The 24,985-nt window shown below is 47.9% G+C and overlaps 1 protein-coding gene across 3 annotated transcripts in view; it reads right to left on the bottom strand.

Annotated features, from left to right (window-relative positions):
- Positions 1-24,985, bottom strand: part of KIF13B (kinesin family member 13B) — a 157,706-nt gene that overhangs the window by 6,399 nt on the left and 126,322 nt on the right. The window contains exons 36-40 of one of the 3 annotated variants that reach the window (XM_060273162.2): positions 23,838-23,858; positions 19,127-19,232; positions 17,920-18,053; positions 5,189-5,251; positions 772-1,792 (exon numbers count right to left, since the gene is read on the bottom strand). In XM_060273162.2, coding sequence (XP_060129145.1) covers positions 772-1,792; positions 5,189-5,251; positions 17,920-18,053; positions 19,127-19,232; positions 23,838-23,858 — 1,345 coding nt within the window. The remainder of the gene's footprint in view (positions 1-771; positions 1,793-5,188; positions 5,252-17,919; positions 18,054-19,126; positions 19,233-23,837; positions 23,859-24,985) is intronic. The other 2 variants (XM_060273164.2, XM_060273163.2) reach the window with 2 other exon arrangements.

Here is a 24,985-nt window from a genome sequence, read left to right as displayed (position 1 = left end):
GACGTGCTTTCAAACTGCTAGGTTGGCAGGAGCTGGGACCGAGCAACGGGAGCTCACCCCATAGCAGGGATTCAAACCGCCGACCTTCTGATCGACATCCCAATTCCCTACATAGTTTGTGCCATAATGGAAATGCTCTTGCAGACTCTTAGAACTCTGTCGAGCAACACGTTACTCTGTCCAGTAACACGGGGCAGGGATATTGTTTTGTTTCTATTGTGTATTTTGTGTTTTTATGCCCTGAACTGCCCCGAGATCTACCGATAAAGGGCAGCACGCAAATTTAATACAGTGGAACCTTGGTTTTCGAGCATCTCGGAAGCTGAACAATTCAGAACCCGAACACCCAAAACCCAGAAGTAATTGCTTCTGTTTTCGAACGCACCGCAGAAGTCGAACGGCTTCCGAGGCGCGCTTCTCCATTTTTTCAATAGATTTTCCCAACCGTCCATTGATCCTTGGTTTTTGAACGCTTCGGAAGTCGAACGGTCTTCCAGAATGGATTACGTTCAAAAGCCGAGGTTCCAATGTATAAATAAATAAATTACCGAACAAAGTCTGACCAATGCAAATCTGATTTGATGCCGCCAATTGGGAACTTGGTGTGAGCCTCCATGCTTGAACCCGCTAAGGCAATTTCTCCCGCAGACGCCTCTCTCGCTTTCTGCAGCAAATCTGTGCCAAGGCTTCCTCCGTTCTGAGGAAGCGAATTTGCCCTGAGGCTGGACACCACCCTGCAAAGCAGCCCGTTACCTCCCCAGTCACGCTTACCTGACGGCATATCCAACTCAACTCCTACCCAGGTGCCCTCCTGGAAGTCGGTCGGCCCGACATATCTCACGGTCCCGGTCTTATTCGTACCAACGGTCACGTATTCGCCCTCCTTCAGCCAGTCCGGGACCTCGTTGGTTTCTTCCGAGTCGGACGCGGCGTCCGGCTTCTCCTCGGAGGCGCTGGCCGCTGTGCCGTTGTTCTGGCCAGGGCTTTGCAGGCTCTGCCCATCTCTCTCCTCTCCCGCCTCCTCGGAACTCGAGAACCCCCCCGGCTCTCCTCCCAGCATGCTGGAGAAGGACCTCAGCTCCGACGTCCGGACTCTCTGGATTTTGAAGGGGGAGCTCACGATGCCGGGCTGAGGCGGTGGCTCGGCAGGAACCGGAGACCTGGAAAGCCCTGCGTCGGGGAGAGATTTGGTTGCCAAAGGGGGGCTCCGAGCTGGGGAAGCACTAGGCTGCTGTGTCGCGTGCGAGTCGTTCTTTGACGGGGAGGAAGAAGGAGGGCTGTCCTCGCTCGGAGCTGCGGAAGAGGCCATGGGCTTTTGCTTCAAGGTGCTGTCGCTGTGCCCTCGGTCTCCGCCACCCTTAGTTCTTGCCTGATCTGTTTTGTTAAGGCCGGGGGTGACCAGGTCATCTCTTGCTAGAGGAGGAAAGCAAGGCTCAGGAGAGGAAGTGGGACACGGTTTCACAAGCGCATCCATGGCGGCCCCCGCCTGGCCAGCCGGAGCGGGCTGCATCGTGTCGCTCGTGGTGGGCGTTTGCCCGCTGGCCGGGAGCTGGGTGTCGTTCCCCGGTGCGAGCGCCTCGGAAAGGGTGGCCGTGGAAACGCTGTGGGAGAAATAGCCGCTGGACGCCTCGCTCAGGGGGCTCGGCGGACCGTCCTGGGAGTCCTGCGCCTGTATGTCGGCCGTGGGCGGCTGCGGAGGCACTTTGGGGGGCCTTTCGGGGGTCTGCTCCGGCTCCGTCAACTGTGCGGCCACCTCGAAGGGCTCCTTGGCACTGCCTTCCCCTTGGGAGACCTAGAGGACAAAAGGAGACGCCAGAATTACAACCCGTTCAGGAAACAGCAAAGCACCGAGAAGGTAATAAAAAATGATATATCAGGCATGTCCAGCAGGTCGATGGCAATCTACCGTCGATCACAGGCTTGCTCTAGGTCAACACCCCCCCCCAAGAAACTCAACAACTCTGGGCTCCCTCCCCCCCAAAAAGCTCAACAACTGTGGGTCAACCTTCCCCCAGAAAGCTCAATAACTATTGGCAATGACAATGGGTAGATCACTGCCAGTTTTTTTATACTGGGAGCAGATCGCAGTCTCTTGGGAGTTGGGCATGCCTGTGATATATAATGAATTTCTAAAAATGTTTAAAATAACTTTTATATAAAAAACTATAGCTTTTCTATTAGGAATTGTAGGTAAAAGGTAAAGGACCCCTGACAGTTAAGTCCAGTTGCGGACGACTCTGGGGTTGTGGTGCTCATCTCGCTTTACTGGCCGAGGGAGCCGGCGTACAGCTTCCGGGTCATGTGGCCAGCATGACTAAGCCGCTTCTGGCGAACCAGAGCAGCGAACGGAAACACCATTTACCTTCCCGCCAGAGCTGTACCTATTTATCTACTTGCACTTTGACGTGCTTTTGAACTGCTAGGTTGGCAGGAGCTGGGACCGAGCAACGGGAGCTCACTCTGCCGCGGGGATTCGAACCGCCGACCTTCAGATTGGCAAGCCCAAGAGGCTCAGTGGTTTAGACCACAGCACCACCTGCGTCCCATAGGAATTGCAGGTGCCAATATTCCAAAGGAGCAGAAAAGACTTTTTATGTATGCAACGACAGCTGTGTGGATGTTATCAGCCCAGAGATGGAAAGAAGATAAAGTCCCTACCAGAGAAGAATGGCAAATTAAACTGTTGGACTATGCCGAAATGGCAAAACTGACCGGAAAGATCAGGAACCAAGAAGACCAAAACTTTAACAAAGAAGGAGGAAAATGTATAATTTATCTTGGACACCATTGTAAGCAGATGGAAACATTAGCAGTACTGCAATAACATTTTCCAAAAACCCTGAGACCTGTTCTTAACACACACACACACACACACACACAATGATTTACACATTCAGAACAGGCCACAAATCTCTGCAGCAGCATCCTCTCACATTTCATAATTCAAAATGCTCAGGCATGCTCCTGTTATAGAAGCCAGAGCCCAAATGATTCACAGAGAGGTAGCAACACACGCCGGTGAGATTGCAGATTATCTGAACTGCCAGTGGTTTAGCAGGCAGTTTTGCTAATAGCCAGTTTCTTCCAGAAAGGCCTGGTAGGATTAATATACAAATGTACGGAGCACAATAAATATGCCCCCTATTATTTACCGAAATATTATTTATATTACGGGAATGGGCACCTGCTGTTTGAAAAGGGCGATTTATGTGAACGGGGGGAAAGAAGCCAGATCTATAAGTCTCTCCCAGTTATTTGGCTTAATTCGCAGGAGGGATAAATCACTCGCGCGCAAGCCCAGGCGCCAGGCTGCACAGAGTCCCGCGCTACAAACTCAGAATCCCTTCGCAAATGCGTTAACTGCGGCTGGACAAACCTGTAGGGTACAGAGTTAACAGCACCTGCTAAGGTTAACAGTCCATCCTGGTGATATATATCTTGGCAACAGCATTGACAAACTCCGAAGAATCAATCGCTCCTGCCAAGCCGTTCCCTGTTAAGATGACTTTACACTCCACAAACCCCTCTTTAGCAGGGAACGGGGAGGTAAGTATCGGAAGGGCTCGAGCAAGGTGCTCAGCAAGATAGCCCAGTCCGTAGAGCGTGAGACTCTTCATCTCAGGGTCTTGGGTTCGAGTCCTGAATTGCAGAGGGTTGGACTGGATGACCCTCAGGGTCCCTTCCAACTCTACAATTCTAGTCCATGATTCTATGTTGTCCCCATGTCTTCGAGCGTGGGGGGTGGGGTGGGTTGGCCACTGCAGCATCCTAAGATGCCTCATCAGATGGGAGGGGAGCAGGGCCGGATTTCGGTTTGATGAGGCCCTAAGCTACTGAAGGTAATGGGGCCCTTTATATGGCCAGCTGTCCTTTGTCAGCAACAAATTGTCGCTGTTTTTTGTGTTGAATATATGCTATATGGTCATTTATGGACCTAGTAGGTATCTAAAGCCATTTGCACATAACAAAACATGTATTTTATCAAAGTAATTGTTGAACTGAAATGCAACTAAGAAGAAGTATATCAATAGTGAAATAATTATGAAGCTCTAACTTAAAATGATTTTTTTATTCATAACAAACTTAATAATGCAAACACCTTGGCATTTGGCAATAACAAAAGTTCCTTTAGAAACACAGTTTACAAAGACTCATAATCTAGTCTCTAGAAACTTGCTATAATATGAAATAATAATAGGTGTGAATATATGATGCAAACTACTAATAATTATAAATAGCAGAATGTAGGCACATAGAAAGGAGCAAACCAGTGATATTTTAGGGAGCAGGCTAACAGGCGGGGCCCATGACTTACAGCAGGCATCCCCAAACTCTGGCCCTCCAGATGTTTTGGCCTACAACTCCCATGGTCCCTAGCTAACAGGACCAGTGGTCGGGGAAGATGGGAATTGTAGTCCAAAACATCTGGGGGGCCGAAGTTTGGGGATGCCTGACTTACAGCCTACAAAACACTGTTGTTGTATGTAGGTTTTATTTTGTTTTTTAATCTCATATTTTGGAAATGTACATCCAGGTTTTTTCCTTTTAAACTTGCAGTCCCATGGACTGCAAGAAGATTCATTCTGAAGGAAATCAGCCCTGAGTGCTCACTGGAAGGACAGATCCTGAAGCTGAGGCTCCAATACTCTGGCCACCTCATGAGAAGAGAAGACTCCCTGGAAAAGACCCTGATGTTGGGAAAGATGGAGGGCACTAGGAGAAGGGGACGACAGAGGACGAGATGGTTGGACAGTGTTCTCGAAGTTACGAACATGAGTTTGACTAAACTGCGGGAGGCAGTGGAAGACAGGAGTGCCAGGCGTTCTCTGGTCCATGGGGTCACGAAGAGTCAGACACGACTAAACAACAACAAGAGAGTGGGGCCCTAAGCTATAGCTTGTTTAACTTATACCTAAATCCGGCACTGGAGGAGACCAGGTCTTTCAGGAGGACCAGGAAGATGCTTCTGCTAACCCAGAGGAATTTGAAGACAAGCGGAGATGTTGCCTCCAGAAAACAGGGGGTGGGTCTGTGTCGTCAACCACAGAGTATGTGTGGAAGGGGCGCTTTCAGGGCAGAGAGGTCAGCAGTTTTCGAGGACCTTTGGCAAAGGTGAGATCTCTGCAAGGGGCTACCCAGGTCACAGGTGCAAGAGCAGGATGCAGCGAGAACCTGGCAAAGGGCTTACCTGCTTCACTTTTGCTGCGGTGGCATCGACGCTGGCGGACTGAACCATAATTCTCGGGACTGGCTGCAGGGAGGGAAAGAAAGGAAGACATCCCTAAACACACAAGCAGCCAAACGCAGCAATATTCTGGAGTGTCTCACCAGAGTGGTGCATGCTCTGGTTATCTCTCGCTTGGACTACTGCAACACGCTCAATGTGGGGCTACCTTTGAAGGTGACCCAGAAACTACAACTAATCCAGAATGCGGCAGCTAGACTGGTGACTTGGAGCGGCCGCCGAGACCACATAACATCGGTATGAAAGACCTACATTGGCTCCCAGTACGTTTCCGGGCACAATTCAAAGTGTTGGTGCTGACCTTTAAAGCCCTAAACGGCCTCGGCCCAGTATACCTGAAGGAGCGTCTCCACCCCCATCGCTCTGCCTGGAAACTGAGGTCCAGTGCCGAGGGCCTTCTGGCGGTTCCCTCCCTGTGAGAAGTGAGGTTACAGGGAACCAGGCAGAGGGCCTTCTCGGTGGTGGCACCTGCCGTATGGAATGCCCTCCTATCAGATGTCAAGGAAATAAACAACTACCTGACTTTTAGAAGACATCTGAAGGCAGCCCTGTTTAGGGAAGCTTTTAATATTTGGTGAATTAATGTATTTTAATATTTTGCTGGAAGCCGCCCAGAGTGACTTGGGAAAATTATTATTATTATTATTATTCATCCATAAAAAATAAAAAGCAAGCACCAAATGCAAAAGTACTTACACACCCATGCCAAAATTAAATGCCCCCCCCCCCGCCGTCTATTGCAAGGCCAAGAGCAGGCTTCCTCAATCTCGGCCCTCCAGATGTTTGATGCTGTACGGTTTTTAATATTCAGTTGGAAGCCGCCCAGAGTGGCTGGGGAAACCAAGCCAGATGGGCGGGGTATAAATAAATAAATAAATAAATATAATAATAATGGCCTACAACTCCCATGATCCCTAGCTAGCAGAACCAGTGGTCAGGGATGATGGGAACTGTAGTCTCAAAACTTCTGGAGGGCCGAGGTTGAGGAAGCCTGGACAAGAGGGACAAAGAAACGCCACAGCAGGATGAGTGCTGGATCAGGACCGATGTGAAGGTGCAGTAGGGAAGGGAAAGGAAGGAATGAGGAGCCAGCAACTTTGGGTGCCTCCGTTCCTTAAAACGTCTCACCCCAGTTGGTAGACATGCAACTATGAACTTGTACATGAGCTTGCTCATTTCCTCCTCCCTCCCAATACATTGTCCTTTTGTGCCATGTCTTTTTAAACTGCATGCCTGATGGCAGGAGCTGTCTTGTTAGTAGTGATCTGTAGGCTGCTAATGGAGCTTTTATTTGGCTGAAGAGCAGGACGGAAATTATTTCAACGAATGAATTGGAATGGTCCAAAATCATTCTTAATACTGCGTTCCTAGCCTTCACCTCCCCAAATCCAAATGCTGCTCCGAATTCCTCAGCATTTATTTTGTCAATTGAATGGGTCAACCATTCAAGCGTCTGAAGCTTCTCTTTCGAAGAAGAAGAAAAAATGGATTTATTTCATTTTCCTTTGCAAAGTAGCCCCCCCCTCCACTCCCGAACGGATGACGAATGTGTTAAGAATCCCCCACACTTTCTCAAGCCAATGCTTAAAAATTAAAAAAGGAAAGAGAAAAATAGCAATTATCAAAAGTGCCAATTAAATAACTTTGCTGTTGACAGCAAATAGATGGCTTAAGAGAAGCCCCCACCCCCAGCCCACTGCTGGGGGGCGGGAAGTAGAGGAACAAATCTTTTCCATGAGACAGGAAGAAACACAATCAATGGCAAGTGTTTTATAGATATCTGCATTTGGGAATTCATGGTTGGTGGGGTAAGGGGGGGAGATAGAAGCCCCCTGGGTTTTTATGTTAAATGCCGTGGGGGGGGGGACTGTTATTTTGATTATAATGCTGTGTTATCATTATGATCTGTATTATATGTTTTTTTTTAATTATGCTGTGTAAATTATGCTCTTAATGTTGGATTTCTGGATAAAACGAATAATAATAACAATAATAATAATAATAATAATAAGCGGACCATTTGGATCCCTTCAGGCCTCATCATGGGACTGAAACTGCCTTGGTCGCACTGGTAGATGATAGGTGGGCTAGGGACAAAGGTGAGAGCTGTTTCCTAGTTCTGCTGGATCTCTCAGCGGCTTTTGACACCATCGACCATAACATCCTTCTGGACTGTCTAGAGGGCTTGGGAGCTAGGGGCACCGTCATACAGTGGTTCCGCTCCTTCCTCCTGGGCCGTGTTCAGAAAGTGGTGGTGGGGGATGAGTGTTCGGACCCCTGGGCTCTCACTTGTGGGGTTCCTCAGGGTTCTGTCCTCTCCCCCATGCTTTTTAACATCTACATGCAGCCGCCGGGAGAGATCATCAGGGGGGTTGGGCTGGGTGTTCATCAGTATGCGGATGATACCCAGCTCTACCTCTCTTTCAAATCAGAACCAGTGAAGGCAGTGAAGGTCCTGTGTGAGTGCCTGGAGGCGGTTGGAGGATGGATGGCGGCTAACAGATTGAGGTTGAATCCTGACAAGACAGAAGTACTGTTCGTGGGGGACAGGAGGCGGGCAGGAGTGGAGGACTCCCTGGTTCTGAATGGGGTAAGTGTGCCCCTGAAGGACCAGGTGCGCAGCCTGGGAGTCATTTTGGACTCACAGCTGTCCATGGAGGCGCAGGTCAATTCTGTGTCCAGGGCAGCTGTCTATCAGCTCCATCTGGTACGCAGGCTGAGACCCTACCTGCCTGCAGACTGTCTAGCAAGAGTGGTGCATGCTCTAGTTATCTCCCGCTTGGACTACTGCAATGCGCTCTACGTGGGGCTACCCTTGAAGGTGACTCGGAAACTACAACTAATCCAGAATGCGGCAGCTAGACTGGTGACCGGGAGCGGCCGCCGAGACCACATAACACCAGTCTTGAAAGATCTACATTGGCTCCCAGTACGTTTCCGAGCACAATTCAAAGTGTTGGTGCTTACCTTTAAAGCCCTAAATGCCCTCGGTCCAGTATACCTGAAGGAGCGTCTCCACCGCCATCATTCTGCCCAGACACTGAGGTCCAGCACCGAGGGCCTTCTGGCGGTTCCCTCGTTGCGAGATGCCAAGTTGCAGGGAACTAGGCAGAGGGACTTCTTCGTGGTGGCGCCTGCCCTGTGGAACGCCCTCCCAACAGATGTCAAAGAGGAAAACAACTACCAGACTTTCAGAAGACATCTGAAGGCAGCCCTGTTCAGGGAGGCTTTTAATGTTTAATAGATTATTGTGTTTTAATTTTCTGTTGGAAGCCGCCCAGAGTGGCTGGGGAAACCCAGGCAGATGGGTGGGGTATAAATAATAAATTATTATTATTATTATTATTATTATTATTATTATTATTATTATTATCACCATCATTATATAATAATACAGTCGTACCTTGGTTCTCGAACGTCTCATGACTCGAACGTTTTGGCTCCCAAATGCCGCAAACCCGGAAGTGAGTGTTCCGGCTTTTGAACATTTTTTGGAAGTCCAATGTCCGACGCGGCTTCCGATTGGCTGCAGGAGCTTCCTGCAGCCAATCAGAAGCCGTGCCGTGGTTTTCAAACACTTTCATAAGTCAAACGAACTTCTGAGGTATGACCGTAATAATAATAATAATAATAATAATAATAATAATAATAATAATAATAATAGGAGATTCTAATTCTATAAGGAAGTTCGGAGGGAGACAACGCCCCTCCATCTTCCCGTGTGGCATACCTGCCAGGTGAAACTCACTACAAACACACTGTTATGAGTTTGGAGCTGGGGTAGGCTATAGCCACCAAGCCCCCCCTGGCTAGATCCCCCATGGGAGTTGAGACAAAAGGGATTAAAAGGGAAGGTGCCTCTCTGTTCACATGACACCCCCCCCACTCAGAGATGCTAAGAGGTGCAGCATCAGTCCAACAGGATCCCCCTCCCCCTAAATCTTAAGCAGCGCATAAACAGCTTAATCAGAAAGCCCCCTTTTAGGTGCGCGGAGCAGCTTCCATCGGAAGCCAAGCCGCGAGTTACGCGAAGAATCCTATTATGCCAAATTAATTCAATCTGACTAATTAGAGAGCAGGAAGTTCTTTCAATTATTTTATGTACCTTCTGAGAAACGCACTTGAATACGAGAGCAGGGTGCATTAATTGTGGCTTCCTTATTTCTACAGATTCGCCCCCGAATGTGCGGTGGAGGTTTGGCGTGTGTGTGTGTGTGTGTGTGTGTGTGTGTGTGTGTGTGTCAGAGGCAGCTGCTCTGCTCGCTGCCGCCTCCAGAAACTCCAGACTGTGAAAATCAGTGACAGACCAAATAGAAAGTTGGTGGGTAGGGAAAGGACAATTTGCGGGGGGGGGGGGACGGGGGAGACCCTGCTTGGTCTAGACGACCACAGATGTCCCTTCCAAACCTAGGTCTATGCATAAAAATAATTTAAAAGACAGAATGCATGATTTTAGAAATTTGCAACCCCCAGGTCTCTGGACCTTGGCACAAACTCCCCCCCCCCCCCGGCCACCTGCTCAACTTTTGGAATCCCACCAAAATGAAACAGGAGTCTGGAAGGCTAGTTGAAGAAACACACCAAACTATGGGGCGAGGAGGGAGCTCTTACACCTAGAGGCTGTGGGGTGGGACAGACATGATTCTTAAGGAATAAAAAGCCCACTTTCCCACCCTGCAATCTTCCTGATCGATCAAGTTCCAATCAATGAACTGGCTGTAATTATCAATTAATGCTTTCAACCCTGCTGAATTCTTTACTGCCTCAGCAAGACGTCAGCAAGACAGAGTGCGCTCCCTGGGCTACGGGTCACCTTGCTGAGCCCCTCTCGGTGAACCGATAATTTAGAGTATTCCAATATTTTTTTTCACTGTCATCAGCAGCTGTTCTAGCTTTCCAAATTCAGGGAGCCATACCTAGCTGCTCTCAGCTTGGGGGTCTTGCAAGGGCCTGCCAGGGGAAGCTTCACGTTTGAGGGTGCGCACCCAGTTCATGCCAGGCGCCCTCACCATCGCCTAGATGACCTTCGTGGCCCCTTCCAACTCCAGATTCCTAAGAGTCTAGGCTTTGGGAGAGACTGCCCACATACTCGAGGACCGTTTTTTCGAAAACCGTTTGGTTTCCAAAAAGTTTGAAAACCAAGGATCAATGAGCTGGCTGCAATGTCAAATGGGAAAAATGCGGCTCGGAAGCTGTTCGGCTTCCAAAAATCACAGTTACGTCTAGGATTTTGGCGCTCAGGAGCCGAAATGTTCCAAAACAGAGGCATTCGGGAACCGAGGTTTGACTGTACTGTACATATATTCATAACAGGCACTATCTGATACAGCAAAATTAAAAGTGCATATTCCCCCAAGTTGTTGAAAGCATTTCATAACCAACAAGTGGAAACTTTTCTGTCCTCTCTTTGGTATTTGCTTTTCCATAAGTGCGGAGAGGAAAGGCTGCGACAATTTAGTTTTCAGTATTTCCCTCGGAAATCACGTAACTCGTTTTTCTTGCTCCTCATTCCGGATTCCTTCCAACAAACCGATTGCTTTCTAACAAATAATCTTCTGTTTCTATGGCACCCAAGGGCACCCCAGGAGTGGCACAGCCACCGACTGAAGCAAGCCCTCGGCTCCATAGGGACACCCATCACGTCCTCTTTTGCGGTAATAAATTTTCTTGGCAAGCCCAAGAAGGTGATTGCTTAGTCCTATGGAAGCCTAGTTTTATAGCAAGGACTGCAAATACATTTCCCAACTGATGATCGAATATGCACGATTTAATTCCGCATCCACAACTTTTGGGTTTGCCAGCTCCTCCCCCAATGCCATTTTTAACTTGTTCGTTAATTCGATCGCGCATCGATTGCACCCTCCATCCCTTTGCCTTCACCCGCAAAAGCAAGACTTCAAAAGCACATCTGCTTTTGAAGAGGCATAGGAAGACACCTGAAACATCTTGGGATCTGGACCGGAGAAGAAGGAAGGGAAAATCTCTCTCCCTCCTGAAACACACACCCCAAGATTTGCTGCTGGAGACAAATCTTACACACCCGCCCACCCATGGTACAAGTTTGTACCACCACTGTTGAATGCAAACATAGATCTGTTGTTGTTATAGTCGTTTAGTCGTGTCCGACTCTTCGTGACCTCATGGACCAGAGCACGCCAGGCACTCCTGTCTTCCACTGCTTCACGCAGTTTGGTCAGACTCATGTTGGTAGTTTCAAGAACACTGTCCAACCATCTCGTCCTCTGTCGCCCCCTTCTCCTAGTGCCCTCCATCTTTCCCAACATCAGGGTCTTTTCCAGGGAGTCTTCTCTTCTCATGAGGTGGCCAAAGTCTTGGAGCCTCAGCTTCAGGATCTGCCCTTCCAGTGAGCACTCAGGGCTGATTTCCTTCAGAATGGATAGGTTTGATCTTCTTGCAGTCCATGGGACTCTCAAGAGTCTCCTCCAGCACCATAATTCAAAAGCATCAATTCTTCGGCGATCAACCTTCTTTATGGTCCAGCTCTCACTTCCATACATCACTACTGGGAAATCCATAGCTTTAACTATACGGACCTTTGTCGGCAAGGTGATGTCTAGCTATTTTGATACTCTTGTTATGTCTACCTGGTTTTTTTTAAAGTCTGATGATTTCACTGGTATTTTCTAATGGGTTTTTAAAGATACTGTTCTGGGTGAAATGTGGGCAGGGTTTGCAGAATGAGTCTTGCCAGCGGAAGCCTTGTGCAATGGGGCTTCCCACCTTCTTTTCCCACTGCATCCCCCCCCCCCCGGGGAATTGCCTCAAGGGGGTCAGGAGAACCCCCCAGAACAGTGGGGAGGGGGCAGAAAGGGGCTCATTCCATCTTGGAAATCAAAATGCCTGGCTTGACAGAACAATCACTTTAGTGGGAATTTTAATGCCTCCATATGTGTGTGATTAAATCATCCACACATCTTGTTAAACCAATACACAAAATGAACGATAAGTTTTGAGCTTCCTGGCATGGGGTGCGGGAAGACATTATTATTATTAATTATTATTATTAATAATAATATTGCTGTTGCATACTCAAAGAAATTGACATGTGAAAGAGTGCTACTCAGAAAGGATGCATATAAATGTTTTAAAAGAATTAATTAATAAATACTCCATCATCTCCATCAACCCCCACTGCTACCTCTCTCACAGGAATCGGGCATCTCACACCCTCCATTCAAACAGAAAACCGACTGCGCTGTTTACACTTATTGGCTGCCGCATCTGCCCGAATCCCATTTTGCACGAGGCGTTTTCAACTAATGTGATTTACCGTAACATCAGTTCCAGCAACAATGGTAAAATTTACGATGTGCACTTAGGGTTGTTTGCGACTTGCCAAATGGAAAATGCGGCTTCTATTTTTAATCCGTGAATTTTATTCCCCCAGTCTCTCCTTCTGGTAAACCCCGTTGATCCAAAAGACCAGGCAGAGCCACAGCTGAGGAGGGTATCCGCAGGAACATGGAGGTGGGTCAGCCTCCAGCTGTTGGGCGTGAGGGGGAGACACACCTGTCCAGATGTGGACATGGACACACAAACTCACTTATCACTTACAGACTGACAAAACCATGGCAGTTCTCTTGGGATTCTTTCATATTTTGCCGTTTGCCAAAATTACTATTTATTTATTTATACCCCGCCCATCTGGCTGGGTTTCCCCCACCACTCTGGGCAGCTTCCAACAAATAGCAAAATACATTAAAATATCACAGATTAAAAACTTCCCTAAACAGGGCTGCCTTGAGGTGTTTTCTAAATGTCAGGTAGTTGTTTATCTCCTTGACCTCCGATGGGAGGGCGTTCCAGAGGGCGGGCGCCACTACCGAAAAGGCCCTCTGCCTGGTTCCCTGTAGCTTTGCTTCTCGCAGTGAGGGAACTGCCAGAAGGCCCTCAGCACTGGATCTCAGTGTCCGGGCTAAACGATGGGGGTGAACACGCTCCTTCAGGTATACTGGACCAAGGCCGTTTAGGGCTTTAAAGGTCAGCACCAACACTTTGAATTGTGCTTGGAAACATACTGGGAGCCAATGTAGGTCTCTTAGGACCGGTGTTATATGGTCTCGGCGGCCACTCCCAGTCACCAGTCTAGCTGCCGCATTCTGGATTAATTGCAGTTTCCGGGTCACCTTCAAAGGTAGCCCCACGTAGAGCACATTGCAGTAGTCCAAGCGGGAGATAACTAGAGCATTCACCACCCTGGCAAGACAGTCTGCAGGCAGGTAGGGGCTCAGCCTGCGTACCAGATGAAGCTGATAGACAGCTGCCCTGGATACAGAATTGACCTGGTGGCTCCATGGACAGCTGTGAGTCCAAAATGACTCCCAGGCTGCGCACCTGGTCCTTCAGGGGCACAGTGACCCCATTGAGGACCAGGGAGTCCTCCACACCTGCCTGCCTCCTGTCCCCCAAGAACAGTACTTCTGTCTTGTCAGGATTCAACCTCAATCTGTTAGCCGCCATCCATCCTCCAACCTCTTTACCACCTCTGACAGTTATTTTGTTTCGTGGGAGCCACCTCTTTTGGTGAATCCCTGTTGTTCTGTCTCATTTGGAATGGTTTTATAATTGCAATGGTTTTATTTATTTTTGTAACTGCATATTCTATAGTTGCAACCTGCCCCCGGGACCTTGTTGTGAAGGGGCGGGGGGACGGGGACGAAAAGAAATATTTTGAACAAATAAATAAATTCCTACATTGCGGGGGGCGTGGACTGCATGGCCCTTGGGGTCCCTTCCAACTCTACAATTCTATAAGTCTATGATAAGCGAACTAGAATTTAGCTGATTTCTGTGTTGCCAATACAAAATCTACTCCGAATTATAAGCTGGGCTACAGAGTTTCCTCCATGTAAATGGAGAGCTTTTGGTCTCTTCAATTCAAAGACTGCCCTTTTTATTGTTATGTTGCTTACTGTCTGCATACCTGTTTATGCTCGTTAAATTTGTATCCCACCTTTTGGGATGCAAACCAGCGCTTAGAGTGCGCTGAAGGTATTTTTTGGAGCAGCCATTTTGGGGGGTTTATCCTGCTTTATTCTGATATCGGAGAAAGCTACCTAGATCCCTTGCTAAAGAACAAGACCTTCTGGAATGTGTAATAAAAACTGAGCTTTCTGTTGCTTATAAATAACCTGTTACGTGACCTGGAGGGCAGCCACAGAAAAATAAATAAAATTTGAAAATCTATTTCACCCAACTGTTGTGGAGCTTCCAAGTTCTGAGAGGATCTACACATTAAGATGTGTATATCTCCGCTATTTTATTTCCGTTCCATTTTATATGACTAATATTAAATTATGTTATGCCTACTTTGAAGTTTTGAATTGAATTCTGTGCTCTTTTGAGATGCTCTGCTGACTAACTTAATAAATTCTAGTCTAGTGCTACATGCCCCGGCCCGGCCAACCAATCGCTGGTTATTGTTTCCTGAAGGTTAACTCCAAGCTACCTCTTGACTCCCGGAAAGAAGCCATGTAATTAATGCCGGGGACCCGGGCCTGGAACTGCGGCAAGTATGCCACTCCAGCCTCGTGAAATGGGTTATTGCACATACTTAACATGCAACTCAAATAGCTGCTTCTTAAAGCTAACCTTTACAGATTTAATAGAATGAAAGATGATATTGAAATGCCGCTCTTTGGCAGAGATCTCCCGCCCGAGGCAAGACATGCACGGAATGGAATCCGGGGGCTTTTGAGCCCCATCTGCTTGTGAAGCTTCAACTTACAGGCATGCCTAGATGAACTCCCATCTCTTGCAGGGGCTCAATTAGTGCCAGCGCCTTCTGTCAAGAGTTTGGGTGTAACCTCCGACGCCTCCCTTTCCATGGAGGCGCAGGTTGCAGCCACAGCAAAGGTGGCATTTTTCCATCTCCGCCGTATCAAGCAGTTGGTCCTTTACCTCTCTCGCCCTGATCCGGCCACAGTGATCCATGCGACAGTCACCTCCAGGCTTTATTATTGTAACTCGCTCTACACGGGGCTGCCCTTGAAGCTGACCCAGAAACTCCAGCGGGTGCAGAATGCCGCGGCGAGGCTCCTTACGGGGTCCCAGCCGCCGGATCACATTCATCCAGTGCTTTACCAGCTGCACTGGCTCCCGGTGGAGTACAGGATCAGGTTTAAGGTGCTGGTTTTGACCTTTAAAACCCTATGCGGTTTGGGACCCTCGTACCTACGGGACCGCCTCTCCTGGTATGCCCCGCGGAGGACCTTAAGGTCCACAAACAACAATATTCTGGAGATCCCGAGCCATAAGGTGGCTAGATTGGCCTTTACTAGGGCCAGGGCCTTTTCAGTATTGGCCCCAACTTGGTGGAACGCTCTTTCACAGGAGACAAGGGCCCTGCGGGATTTGTCATCTTTCCGCAGGGCCTGCAAGACAGAGCTGGTCCGCCTGGCCTTTGGGCTGGACTCAGCCTGACCCCTGTGTTTTCCTCCCTCATGGTTTGGATTTGTGGACTACTCGAAATGAGGCTGCATTTTAAATTTTAATATTGCATTTTAATCTGTATTTTAATTAATTGCTTTTTATGTTTTATTGTAATTTTATTGGTGTGAGCCGCCCTGAGCCCGGTTCTGACTGGGGAGGGCGGGGTATAAATAAAAAATTATTATTATTATTATTATTATTATTATTAAAGGGGAACCGACGTTTGCACCAGGAAACGGAATGCCAAAATATCAAGAGAGCCACCGCAATGCTGGAGCATTTCACAAACTGAAAACTCTGGGGTGTCAAGTGCAACATTCCTTGTTTCCCTAGAGTCGGCACAGGCGGGGGGACATCCATTAAGCGTAACTTCCTGTTCCACTAGTCTGGAGCTTCTCTCCCTGCATGTGATTTGCGAGATGGGGTGCCTCTGGCTGACTCCATAAAAGAGCCATTTTCCCAGTCTAGTTCGTCTTGATCAGGGGTCCCCAGACTACGGTCCGCGGGCCAGATGCGGCCCAATTGGCCTCCCAATCCGGCCCGCGGCGACCTCCTGCCGCCCGCTCTTGCGCCGCCTGCTCTTGCGGCGCGCCGCGCAGCGGCGCACTTCCAGATCTGGAAAAAATCGCCGAAAATCGTTTCTGCGCATGCGTATGGGCCTCTCCCAACCCAGGAGAGGTCATTTACGGTGCACTTCCGGGTCGGGGGAGGCCCATACGCATGCACACAAACAATTTTCGGCGATTTTTCCGGCCTGGAAGCACGCCACCGCGCCAGTAAATGGGTTTGTGCATGCGCACTGGCGCACACTCCCCTACCCTCCAGCCCACTGCACGCGCACTCCCCCGCCCTCCGGCCCAAAGGCGGGTAAGTCTGGGGACCCCTGGTCTTGATACTTCTGTTGTTTTATTCTACCTTTTGCTGTCATGCTGCTCTCCTGCAGTCATTTTGCACTCCAAATGTAATTTTTATAGATTCAGGTAGGTAGCCGTGTTGGTCTGATGCAGTAGAAATATATATAAAAAATAAAATAAGAAAATTGTCCAGTCGCACCTTAGAGACCAACTAAGTTTGTTCTTGGTGTGAGCTTTCGTGTGCATGTGTATCTGAAGATATATGCGTGCACACAAAAGCTCATACCAAGAACAAACTTAGTTGGTCTCTAAGGTGCTACTGGACAATTTTTTAAAAAAATTATATGTAATTTTTATGTCTGCTGGCTCTCAGCTAGCAACACACGAGTTCTGTATCCATGAGATTAACTCAGAGTTTCTTTGTGTAACTATTAAGCAAAGCCTGCCATTCAGGGTTCAAATCGTGAACTGAAATGTGAGTAAACTTTTTGTTACTTTACTCAGAAAGACTCTCGTGTCTTTTGTATTCTTTTACGAGGGATCAAAGGGGACACCAGGAATAATATTAACTAAGAGATTCAAATGAATCTGCAAACTAGCTTCCAGCTATTGTTTATGGAGAGGAATCTGCTCTGCTGCATCACTTACTAGCATGAGTGAAGGAAGGATAATATTTATTCAATATATCCTTTCCTACTATCTTTAACATTCCCACAAAAACAGCACGCCAAGTAAAAATGGGGGGACATAAAATAGCCCAGAAACAGTGATTGCCAGACACTGACCCAAACACAACCTTTCAGCTTGAGTCTCTAAACACTCAATACCGTTATGACTTTCAATCATTTATTGAAAGCATTTATTACGGAAGAGTGGCAATAGTTTTCGTTTCAATAGCCCAGCAACCCGATTCTTGAGCTCCTCTGAGTTCGTCTGTAACCTGCTTTGCAATGGCACTATGTCGAATTTATCATGTATGTTAGAGGTTATGCAACTTGTGTCGTTAATATGCATAACAACTGGCCGCTTTGCACATTCACCAGCTAATCTTTTTATGTAGAGGGAAATGGGCACATTTCCAAGTCGTAATAACAATAATATTTGTTGTTGTTTTGTTATTCATATGCCGCCCATCTGACTGCGTTGCCCCAGCCACTCTGGGCGACTTCTAGCAAAATACAAAAACGCAACAAAACCAAATACGTAATCTCCATTGGGTTATGATGTATAAATAGCTGGAGGATGCAGAAAATGGGAGTTCCGATAGGCACACTGCCCCAAAGCCTGTTGGAGATTATGTATATCGACCAGAAATTGTGCATAATTCTCTTTTCTCTGCTTCCCCCATATATCATGAGTTTATTATACCTGTTGCGCCAGGGGGGACAGTTGCCGGCCCTTTTTCTCATCCCGTACAGGAAACAGGGATTTAAGCAGCTTTGGCATCTGAGGCACGAAGGACTTCACAGGATTCAAGTAGGATGCTGCCAGGCTACTAAGTCCTAGGAATAACAACGACAACAATTAATTCAAAACTCTGCCATCCTCTTGGCCTACTGAACGCCCACAGCGCTATGACAAACCCAGCCTGAACCAATTCCAAGCCTTTGGGCTGGTTCGGCTAAAGCCAGGAGTCCCGAGATACAAGAAAAGGTTTTGCCATGCAGCGCACAGTTAGACTGTGGAACTCCCTGCCACAGGAGGCAGGGACGGCCACCAACTTGGATGGCTTTAAAAGAGGGTTAGAGAAATTCACGGAGGAGGAGGAGAGGGCTCTGCCGCCAGTGTCTGAGACAGCAATGCTTCTGTATATAATTTCTATTACATTTTCTGTTTTACAATTTAAAATACTCATTTTTACATCCTTAAGATATCAGTGACTTCCCTTCTTCTCTTTCCATGCTTCATTTTACATATCATAAATCCCTGCATATTTTACAAAAAAACCTATACCATTCAGTATTCAGTTATTACACCCATCAAAACTTATTTACACTGTTGAATTTATCTTTTCAGCTGCACACAATTACTCCCCATATATTCAAAAAACGTTTTCCAGTCTTCTCTAAACCTATGTTCTTCTTGTTCTCTTATTCTTTATGTTAGGTCTACAAGTTGTGCATATTCCATCAACTTAAGTTGCCATTCTTCTTTAGCTGGGACCCTGCTCGTTTTCCATTTTTGGGCTAATAAAACACGGGCCGCAGTAGTGGCATACATAAATAACCTTTTTTGACACCTGGGAATTTCCGCCTGAATTATCCCCAACAGAAAGGACTCTGATCTTTTTGGGAAAGTACTTTTGAACATTTTTTTCAATTCATTATGGATCGTTTCCCAATACTCTTTTACCCTTATACAAGTCCACCACATATGAAAGAACGTTCCCTCCGCCTCTTTACATCTCCAGCACTTATCTGATTCAATCTTATACATCTTAGCAAACCCAAGTACTTATTAAGAAGTAGCCTAACTACAACTGGTGTGTGTGTGTGTGTGTGTGTGTGCGCGCTCTCTCTCTCTCTCTTCTACCCTGGCTAACCACAAGGGCTTCTTTCGCTGGGCATATTCTTACCTGGGTCTACAGAACCGTTCTGATGTGGAGAGTTCGAGAGGCTTGACCTGGACCTGTTGGAATGCACTGAATTTTGTGATACGTCTTGCTGGCTTTCCCAACGACTCTAAAAAGAATTCAAAAAGGGGGCGGGCGGGGGGGGGGAGAGAAACCAAGAGAGATAAAACCGGAAGTTCCAACACTCAGGAAATACTTGGCCAAAGTTTCCCGTAGAAAACGTCATAAGCAAAAGAAGCAGAACAGCAAGAAAGGAATCCTTGTCCCAAAGAACAGTTCGATTCAAAGTGCTGTTTTTGACCTATGAAGCCTTAAAACGGCTCAGGATCGCAATACCTCAAGGACCGCCTCTTCCCATACGAACCGATTTGGACCATGAGGTCATCAACCGCAACCCTTCTTTGTGTGCCTTCTCTGAGGTCTGGAGGGTGGCGACACAAGAGCAGGGCCTTTTCTGCAGTCGCTCCCCATTTGGGAAATGCTCTCCCCAGGGAGACTCGCCTGGTACCTCTGTTGCATATCTTTAGGCACCAGGCAAAAGCAGTCCTCTTCTTCCAGGCCTTGGGCTAATTAAACAACCTATGGCCTTTGAAACTGGGGGGCGGCATTATTTTTGCTCGCTACCATGTTATGTATTTTTGGGTTTTTATATCGCAAACAGTCTTGTGCTCCTCAGATGAAGGGCGGTACAATAACGTACAAACAATGCTCTCTTGAGATTTCTAAACTGCCCTCAGCACCCTTTCAGAAATTTCGGAATACAATTCCCCTTTACACTTGTACCTTGGTTCTCAAACAGAATGCGTTCCAGGAGTCCGTTTGAAAACCAAGGCGCGGCTTCCAATTGGCTACAGGAGCGTCCTGCAGCCAATTGGAAGCCGCACCAGGCTTCCGAAAATCGTTCAAAAACCGGAACATTCACTTCCGGTTTTGATTGTTCAGGAGCTGAAATGTACAAGTTTCAAGGCATTTGGCAACAAAGGCATGACTGTATTATGTTTTTTAATATGCTGCAAGCCACAGAGCGGCTGGGGAAATAATATTATTATTATTATTATTATTATTATTATTATTATTATTAGACGCAGTCAGCACAGCCACAGTCCCGTCAGCTGTGGTCAAAAAACATCTGGAGGGCACCAGGTTGGAGAAGACTGTCCTAAACCCCCTGCAAAGAGTGCGGAGTAGCAATCAGATGGGCTTAAATGATATCAGTCCGTAGAAAATATTCCGATTGCTTTGTCCCACAAGCGGCAGCTGCGGAGGTGTTGCTTCTCTTCGGATAACGCGGAACCACAACACAGTTGTAGAGGCTACTGCTCTTTTGGGAGAACCTGGCTTAGCCTTCCGCAGCCTAATTAGGAAATTAAGACAGGTTTAAGGAGCCTCCAGCCTTTGGTCCAATGTGTGACCTGCTGTAATCAGAAGATTATGGCAATGAGAACATTTTGCCCACAACGCCATTGGAGGTTGTTCCTATTATCATCTACAGTTACCCCACATTTTGTGATTTTTTTTGCAAAGTCGTAATTTTATCATCTGCGATTAGAGTCATGGTGGGGACGGAATGCACAGAAAGAGCCAGGTGTCTTGGACGGCAACTCCCATCCCTTGGTGGTACGGATCCGTAACGTTCAAAGAGAGACATCAGCACTGTAGACCTTCCTACAAGCTCAGGCTGAATCCCACCCACAGACCTATCGCTCCCCTGATGCGGTTTCAGGCAGAGAGAGAGAGAGAATGATAACACTCATCACTTCAGCCTCCTGAAAAGGACCGTAATAATAGAGAAAGGCAAGAACGGACTTATTCATTATTTGTCTGGCGAAACCTCTGCCAAATGACTGGGCAAAGAGGTCAGACTTCATTAAGCTAATTCTCAGCAGCCACTTTTAAGAACATCTTGCTCTTCCCTTGCCCTTGAGAGGTCGCTGCAAAGATGCCTCAGCGCCTTCCGCGCGATCTTTCGCCTGCCCTGCCCCTCTCCATGCACCTGTTTTGCAGACGATCCGGGAAGAAGCTGAGGGGAAATCTCGGCCTGCTGCTGTCATCTTAAAAGCAAAGAGTTGCTGCATCTAGGCTGGGTGGGTCTTGTCCTGATCCCGCCAAGCCAAAATGTGTAAGGTGAAAGGAAGTGAGCCCAAGCCCAGAGGGGGGAAATCCAGGTTTGCCCAGGGGCATAATCAAGGTGCTTCTTTTAACAGAAACCCCACTGAAGCGCTCCGTTTTGGAAAAACAAATAATGCTGGACCAGTTGCCACAGAGATCTCATTTCATCAGCCAGAGTCTTGGGTATCAGAAAAAAAAACTTGCAAAACTGATACCACTGATTCTACGGTTGGGAAAAAAACACAACTTCTTGCTCTATTTGCTAAATTCCTCTCCTCTCCACCCCGTCCAACACAAATACAAAAATTTCTGAGCCCAGGCTTTGCCAACCTAGAAAGTTTTGGACTACAACTCCCATCAGCTCCAGCAAATGCAGCCACGCTGGCTGGTGTGGTCATGGGAGTTGTAGTCCAAAAAACAGCAGGTTGGGGAGAGCTGTCTATAGGTCCTTCCTTCTGCTTCACAGGACAGCCAGCAAAGGAGGGAAATTAATCTGGATGTTTATCTGGTGCTTCTGCTGACAAACAATGAATAATTCTCCCCACTTTCCTTGGACGGCTTTTTAAGCGTTGCAGGCATAACAGGGCTGAAAACCAGTGTGAGGGCACAAGACCCCAAACAATGACTGACCCCCTGCACCCACAAACAGCCAAATGTTAAGCACCGAACACAGGCAGCGGCTCAGTTGATGAGCCTCCTCTTTTTACTGCCAGCTTACTAAAGGTAAAGGGACCCCTGACGGTTAGGTCCAGTCGCAGACGACTTTGGGGTTGCAGCGCTCATCTCACTTTACTGGCCAAGGGAGCCGATGTTTGTCCGCAGACAGTTTTTCCAGGTCATGTGGCCAGCATGACTAAGCCGAGCAGCGCATGGAAACGCCGTTTACCTTCCCGTCGGAGCGGTACCCATTTATCTACTTGCACTTTGACGTGCTTTCGCACTGCTAGGTGGGCAGGAGCAGGGACCAAGCAATGAGAGCTCACCCCATCGCGGGGATTCGAACCTCCGACCTTCTGATCGGCAAGCCTTAGGAATGCAAAAAAACCCAAACAACTTGCACGTGTGAGTCAATCATTGTTAGGCTGCACTCACAGATCACACGACCTGATCACCACTAAACCAGGCAGGCGTCAGCTCAGGCTGCAGGCCACTGTCACCCCTGGGTTAACCCTCTCTGAGGCACACGGAGAAAACAGCCAAGAAACAAGCATTATATGCATTCCCATGCAAGACATCTGTGCACAACCAAAGCCATGTCCAGGTACCATCAAGAACCACCCCCCACATTTCATTCTAAATTTGCAAAAGAGCAGGGACACACAGCTTATTCTGAGTCTGGGATTTTGGCACACCAAAATGTCTGGGACGCCAAAAATGGAGATTTTTGTGGCTGTGGACAGCAAGGACCTCTGCAGCGCTTGGCATAGATGGGTGGGGGTGTCATGTGCCTGCTTTGGGGGTGCAGCCAAATCTACAACCTGACCGACACTTACTGTGTCTGCTGCAGAGTCTACTGGACAGCGGTCAAACTGGACCAATGGGCCAAATTGCAAGACCGGCGACATGCCGAAGGAACTGTTAGCTACTGAATGCTATACAAAGTCACCCGTCCCATAGTTGAACCTCACCAGTTTGGTCATGAGGACTGGCTCAGTGCTCACTGTTTTAACATTTCCAGCCCAGCTTTACTTACTACATTCAGGGGTGATAAGAGATTCAGAACGGACATTGGATTCAGGACGAGCCAAATGTACAAAGTAACGTTAGACAAATTCACTGAAGGACGGCAGCAGGCTTGATAGCCGAAACAAAACCTCCATGTTCTGTGGCAGTATAGCACCGAATATTAGGTGCCTGGGCACAAACAAAGTTTTGGGTTTCGTCTTCATGTCCTCCCTGTTGACTTCCTGTTCGCTGTTGGGACATGATTCTGATCCCTGACAGTAAGAGCTGTTCGGCAGTGGAATTTGCTACCAAGGAGTGTGGTGGAGTCTCCTTCTTTGGAGGTCTTTAAGCAGAGGCTTGACAGGCATATGTCAAGAATGCTTTGGTGGTGTTTCCTGCTTGGCAGGGGGTTGGACTGGATGGCCCTTGTGGTCTCTTCCAACTCTATGATTCTATGATCCCCTGGTGCAGTCCAACACACTTGATCTATGTGTGTGTTTATGCTTATAATTCCATTGGCTCGTGTGCATCTATTGCTACGTATTTTTATCCCCACGTGCTTTTTGTCAACACTGTAGGGTCTTTGGGGCAGATACCCAATGTCTGGGGCTTATTTTGTGGTCTAAAAGTTCTCTGTAAATTGATGGCACTGTACAAGAGATAGGATATCAGAAGCAAGACTTATTTGACTAGTCGGGTAAAGTCAGCAGGCTCACGGCTCAGGGAGCAATGCGCATTCCACGCTGACACGCTGCCCACCACCTTCCGAAGAGTTACGCCTACTCCCGGGTTAACTAAGCACAGGGCGAAAACCAAGAACGACAACAGCATTTCCAAAGCAGGTTTTAAGGGTTAGTGAGCAAGGAGGTTCACGGGAAAGCACTCCAGAATGGGATAATAGATTTATCCGTTCATTAGGTGAACCTAATGAAAATTTTACCTCTGCCTGGACCTTTGGATACTGACACATGCAATGAGGGGTGGATACCGGTGAAGGGTTAAGAAACAAAAACATAAAAGAAAGAAAGAGAGAACAATGAAAATCCGGATTACAAATGATTCTGTACACAACCACCCTCCCCACCCCAGCGCAAATTAAAAGCCCCCTTAGCTTGGTCAAAGGGAACATGCCTTCACGGGTTGTTTTGCAGATGCTCCAGAATCCGACAGAAATATTGGGAAATGCAGAAGCCCCCCCCCCCCAAAGGAGCCACGGATTTCCTCCAACGCTTTTCCAGCAGAAGTTACGGCTCTTACAGGGCCGTCTTAAGCATATCGGGCGCCCGGGCGCCGTGGTGCGAAGATCGCTCCGCGCCCCCCCCCCATTTCCCACCATGGCTGTCTGGCAGCCACGGGCACAGTTGCGCAGCACCCCCCTGGTGGCCCGGCACCCGGCGCCACCCAGCCTTGCCTTAGAGCCGGCCCTGGGCTCTTACAGAGATAAACCACGAGACGCAGCCCAGCAGAAGTGGAGCACTCAAGTCCCGTTGACTTCCAAGCAGGAGAATCAAGGAAGCAACCAACTTGCTCTCGCCGAAAACAACAGGGCTGAGAAAGTGCTTAGCTGTGGCTGGGTTCAAGCTGCCTTTCACTGAGTCAGAGCCACCGGTCTACCTAGCTCAGAGCTGTCTGCAATAACCGCCAACAACTCCCGGGGTTCTGGGCAGAATTCCTTCCTGGCCTTTCCTGGAGATGCCTGGGATCGCACCGTCTACGGTCCTCCCCCAGTTTGCACTTAATGGACACAAGTGCTAAAAGTGCATGGGCATTTCACAACCTGAAAAATGGTTGGGGAGAAGATTCCTCCGCTGAATCGAAGCTACGTCCTAGCATCCCGTTCTGTTACAAGGGGAAGGCGAAGAAGCAGCAGATCATCTTGCCTTGCATGCAGAATGTCCCTGGTATCAGCCTGCATTTCTTAGTGCAGAAAGTATTGATCGGATGTGTAGAGCCAATGTGAAAGACCTACATTGGCTCCCAGTAAGTACGTTTCCGAACACAATTCAAAGTGTTGGTGCTGACCTTTCAAGCCCTAAACATTATTTTCTGCCTTTTGCAAGACTGTCTGTGTTATTGTTATTTTAAGGG

This window comes from Zootoca vivipara, chromosome 3 (assembly GCF_965207765.1).
Source record: "Zootoca vivipara chromosome 3, rZooViv2.hap1.1, whole genome shotgun sequence".
Classification (NCBI taxonomy): domain Eukaryota; kingdom Metazoa; phylum Chordata; class Lepidosauria; order Squamata; family Lacertidae; genus Zootoca; species Zootoca vivipara.
This window is presented reverse-complemented; position numbering and strand designations above follow the sequence as displayed.